This window comes from Physeter macrocephalus, chromosome 7 (assembly GCF_002837175.3).
Source record: "Physeter macrocephalus isolate SW-GA chromosome 7, ASM283717v5, whole genome shotgun sequence".
Lineage (NCBI taxonomy): Eukaryota > Metazoa > Chordata > Mammalia > Artiodactyla > Physeteridae > Physeter > Physeter macrocephalus.
In genome coordinates this window covers 80,171,343-80,176,491 of record NC_041220.1, presented here as the reverse complement: position 1 = coordinate 80,176,491, position 5,149 = coordinate 80,171,343, and the positions used below count along the sequence as shown (strand labels likewise).

Below are 5,149 nucleotides of genomic sequence, written 5' to 3'. Positions count from 1 at the left end.
ATACAAAGAACACATTCTGGCTTGTGGACAAAGGGTGGCTAATCTGAGAAGCTGCCTCCGGTTGTGAGTTACCGATAGAACAAGAACGTTGTTTTAGGAACGTGAATCAGGTTGCAAATGCAGGATGCCCTGGTGAGTAGGGAGAGACTGCAGACAGAATCCAGATCTCAAATAATTGTGGGGAAGATTTAGGGGTTGTCCAGCTGCTAAAATTAGCAGTTGCTGAGAACTAAGCCTAATGTGTTATTTTTTTTAATTATAATAAAATGTCTATTTAAAAAACTGTATTACTAAACTGAGGACTGGAATAACTGCCATGGATAACCCAATCCTGACAACTTTAGGGCTGATGTTATCCTCTTTGTTTGTTGCAAGTTAATTAATCTGTAAAGGTAAGAGTCTCACACTAATTTATGCAAGATCAACAAAGTCTGCATACACTGTCTGTCTGATTCTTTCCGAAGCCGTGGATCACACTAATATCAGCAGCCCAGCTGCTGGGAGCCTGGGAGGAGAGGTGTTCTCCTAATCCGCTGCCATCTCTCCACTGTGGTTTCCTCGGGTTTCCCCTTCTACCAGACAGACCAAGGCTCACCAGGAAGGAAGAAGAGAGACACTCAGCCTCAGGGCTGCTGAACTCGAGCTCCTTAGAATAGACTGGCCGTCGGCCAAATGGAAGTACAACCTGGCTTCTAGATTGACAGCAGCCTTCTCCCTACACTCTCAGGCTGACCTTCTTGAGTCCACTTTTTTTAATGGCTACTAGTGTGAGGAATTCATACGACCACAAACTCTAAGGAAATACAGTAGATGCAGAGCCCAATTTTAGCCTGCTTAGGAGATTGGTTTTATTAGCTTGAATGAGCTGAAATAGATGTTTTTATAAGTCAAGAACAACCAAATATTGGCAAATTCACCTGATTCAAGCTGTACTCAGGAATCCGTCAATTCTGGGTTCTCAGTCTTCTCTTCTTTCACCTATTCCTGCTCTTCCTCTTCAGCTTCTCAGAATTTGCCTTCAAATTCCACTCTCTATCCTGAAGCCAGTTGAGTCCCTACTAAGTTCCTCTAGCTAACCCAACGTCCATTCCATAAACATTCATTGAGCATCTTTTCTGAACCATGGACTGAGCAAACTGCCACTGATACAAGGTTAGAGGGAAGTCTGTCCTCACCTTTGAGGAGCTCACAGAAGAGTAAGAAAGGGATGTTTTTTAAAGATATAGAATCAGTTTGGTGATGAAAATATGTCCCAAGTGTTATAGAGAATAGAGGAGCATCATGCTTGGGGGAAGAAATGAGGAAAGTTTCAAAGAAGAGTCGACATTTGGATTGTGCCTGAAGGATATGTAAGATTTCCTAAACGAATTAAGTCAGGAAAGGTATCACAGGCAGACATGATGCCAAGTTCTAGAGTCTGGGGGCATGAAAGGAGATGAGTGTTCTGGGAAGGGGCCAATAATTTGATAGGGTTCAATGATGCAGGATGCAAGGGTGCAAGAGGCGATCGGTGTCAGATCTTAAAGGCATTTCCTTCCTTTATCATGTGGGTGAGCCACAGAAATATTCCGAATCAGGGAAAGAACATGTTTGTTCTTGATGCTTGTTTTTGAAATATAATTTTGCAAAATTCAAGAGAGCTTGTTTTCTTCCAATGAACTGTGAGGCTAGAAGGGAAGATCAAACAAAATGAGTAGGATGTGTAGGCTTTTAACATTATCTTTATTGTTTTCTCTGCTTGCAAAAGAAGTATAGATTCATTCTAAGCAACTCCAACATTACAGAAATGTACAACATAGAAACCAAATGCTCCCTGTAATCCAAACTCCCAGACCCTAACCACTGTTACTACACCAATGTACAGGTATATATTCCTTTAGACTCCTATTTCAATGTATAAACCAAAATATAACTTTCTCCATACGAGAAGATATAGAGCTACCTCATTTTTTAATGGCTGTGTAATATTCTGTGACATTAATGTACTATAATTTGTTAGATCAATCCTTATTTTGTGGACATTTGAGCTGTTTTTAATTTTTCATGATTACAAACAATGCCAGGGTGAATACCTTTTTTACATAAACCTTTGCAAATTGCATTTCTATAGGATACATTCTTAGAGCTCCTTCAAGGAACTGACATGAAGGAATGATAGTTTTTCATTTTAATAGATATTGCCAAACTGCCATCATAAAGGTTGTATCAATTTATATCCTAACAGTATATTCAGGTCCCAATTTCCCTAGGGGTGGGTGGGACTCTATAGGCAGTCTGTTCTTACCAGAGAGATTGCAGAACCTCGAGACTCTTCGTTCAGTTCTGTGAATGTCTGCAGTTCACACATCTCTCTGGTTTCTAATAAATTAACATGAATAGCAGCTCGAAGGTTTGCCCAAAAAAGGCCACACTTACGCCTATCCTTGGGCCATTCCAAGTATGCTTTCTTTTCCATGAGAGTTTTCAGCTTAGGGTACCTGGTAGGAATACAGTAGAGCGGAATGGGTTCCAGTAAGATAAGAATTATGTAATCAGGACTTTCATGGAAGAGATTGTGATGGGCAAAGTAGAGTTCATAATGGCACCACTCCGTCTGGACAAAGTTGGGAGACAAGACAAAGATGGACTTATAACTTTTCTCAATGCAGTTTATGGTATCTTCAGTAATGCTCTTGCCAGGGTCAGAGTTTCCCTCATGAAGGCAAATCAGGACAGAACCATCTTCTTTCTCTACATTGGGAATCAATTCATACTTCACCCAGGCAGAATCATGTTCACTGTATGAAATAAACACATGGAATTGGATATTTCTCTTGAGCTGTTCTTGGGTTGTCTTCCTAACCCTGTGCCATGTCTGTGTCCATTGACCCAGCATCCTGAGATACCAGGGCAGATCAAAGTGGAGGCAGCAGAAGGTCACAGCCGTCCCCAGAACTAGCATGATAACCACAATGGTGACAATCAACAAAGCTGTGTTGCAAGATATTTCAGGAAGATGAACATCCTTTAACTGAGTCCCCTTTAGATTCAAAGGGTATTCACAGATGTATGAATCTGACCACCCAACCATCATGCCCTCTGAGTATTTTTCAAGTTGAATGAAATCTCTTAATTCACAAGTACACCGGAATGGATTTCTTCCTACATTTAGAGTCTTAACTTCCTGGCAGCTCTGGAAAAAATCCAGAGATGGGCTGAGAATTAAGTTCATTTCAATGTTCAGAACTGAGAGTCTTCCGAAATGACTGCACCCAGGAAGATCAGTTAGAAAATTAAATGCAAGATTTAACTCCCGCAAGGATGTCAGGTGAATAATGTCTTTAGGGACAGTTTGAATTTCGTTATTATTCAAGTCAAGTATTTGAATATTTCTGGGCAAGCACCTGAAAACAGAATCAGTACATTTGTTGGATGACAAGTTCATGGTGACCAAGGTTTCTGGCCACAAGCAATTTTCATCATTTTCATGTTGTAACAGATTTTTGCTCAGATCTAAGTGCCTCAAGGATGTGTTGCCGGCAAAGCAACTCACTAAGGAAAGTGTCTCCAATTTATTGTCCTTCAAGATGAGAGTTTTCAAATGAGGCAGTTGGATAGATTTTTTAAACACGTCATCTGTTAAGATATTGTTAGCAAAATTTAAATATTGGAATCTTGTAGGATATATAGGGAACAGCATGTGAGGCATTTGCGCATCTGATATTGTCAGGTTTTCTATATCCATTTTGGTAAAAAGCAAGTAGACTCTCTCCTGTGGGATATTAAAAATTCTGAAATGTACATTCTCCAATTTTATAGTTCTCATTACAGTATTTGAGTAGTCAAATGAATTATGGTCAAGATAAACCTTACCTCCAAAAGTCACATCTTGAATCTGGAAGTATTCTACTGACGTATGCCAAACAAATTGGAAGATAAGCAGAAGATCATCCCAGGGTAAATCAACTTTATTAAGTAACAGAATGGATGTCTTGGCATTCTCTAAAATAAGATTTTGCTGAGTTTCATAACTTGCAAATTGGCTTTTGCCATCTATATTCGTAATTTGTAATATTTTTGAAGTCTTCATTCCATCACGCAAAAGAACCCAGAAATTTGTGTTCATTGGTAAAACAATGTGAAGTTTTGTTGTGTTTAAGATGGGCAGGCTACCTTCTTCATAATGAGAAAGAGTTCTCAATCCTAAGAAGACAGTATTTAGATGCAAATGAGCAATTTTCTGGAAATCTGATTTTTCTATTTTTGCCCCACTCAAACCTAGGATTTCCAGGTGTGACATGTTGCCAGTCTCCTCGCAGGTAGGCACGGTGTCAAAGTCATTGAAGGACAGATCTAAATGTTTGAGACTTGCCAGTGAGAACCAAGTTACACTCTTCAGTCTGTTGTAAGACACATCTAAATATCTTAACTCCTTGTTGAATTCAAAGGTCTTGATATCCAGCTCTTGGATTCTGTTATGGCATAGAATCAAAACTTTCAGTTTAGAGAAGGAATGAAAATCTGAACGCTGGAGTTGAAAAAGGAGGTTGTAGGACAAATCCAGTATGGTTGTGGTTGGGGTCAAGTCTTTAGGAACCTTTCTTAAAGACATGTTGGAGCAGCTGGTAGTCAATTCTGTTTCTTCTGGCAAGTTTGAAACCCCACTATGCACCGACGTAACAATACTGCAAAATACGTAAATGCTTCTGATATGTTTCATTGTAATTCTGAGGATTTTATCACTGGTTCACCTCAGATGACTTTTTTCACACGTCACCTCATATGAATGAGAAAGATGAGTTCAAATCCTGGAAAGACAACATATAATGTTAAGTGGTTATGTGATTTGTTAAACCCTGTAGGATTTTTTTTTTTTAATGCCAACATCTGACTATATTCACCAAGGATTTGGAATAGGGTTCCAACCCATTAATTGAGTCTTTGACTTGATCTCAGAGCTTGGCTCATAGATTTCCAAGCCAGGTACTGTGTCACACCCCCATCACTGAGGCAAGTCAGGATTCCCAGAAGGGAGATAGATATATAATAGTTGGCAGAAGTTCCTCTCACCCAGTTCAAATTAGGAACTGCGTTGCTAGGTCATATTCAACACCCCCCTGCCACATCCCCTTTTGATAGCCTGAAAGCTTTAAGAAAATGAAAAGAAATT

At 39.5% G+C, this 5,149-nt stretch overlaps 1 protein-coding gene across 1 annotated transcript; it reads right to left on the bottom strand.

The window, feature by feature from the left end:
• Positions 1-1,712: 1,712 nt before the first annotated feature.
• Positions 1,713-4,781, bottom strand: TLR10 (toll like receptor 10). The gene has a single exon (XM_007102304.2). The coding sequence runs from the start codon at positions 4,697-4,699 to the stop codon at positions 2,264-2,266; it is 2,436 nt and encodes an 811-aa protein (XP_007102366.1). The 5' UTR covers positions 4,700-4,781; the 3' UTR covers positions 1,713-2,263.
• Positions 4,782-5,149: the final 368 nt, after the last annotated feature.

Coding starts and splice junctions, on each gene's coding strand:
- TLR10 (XM_007102304.2), bottom strand. CDS start 4,699: ATGAAACATATCAGAAGCATTTACGTATTTTGCAGTATTGTTACGTCG.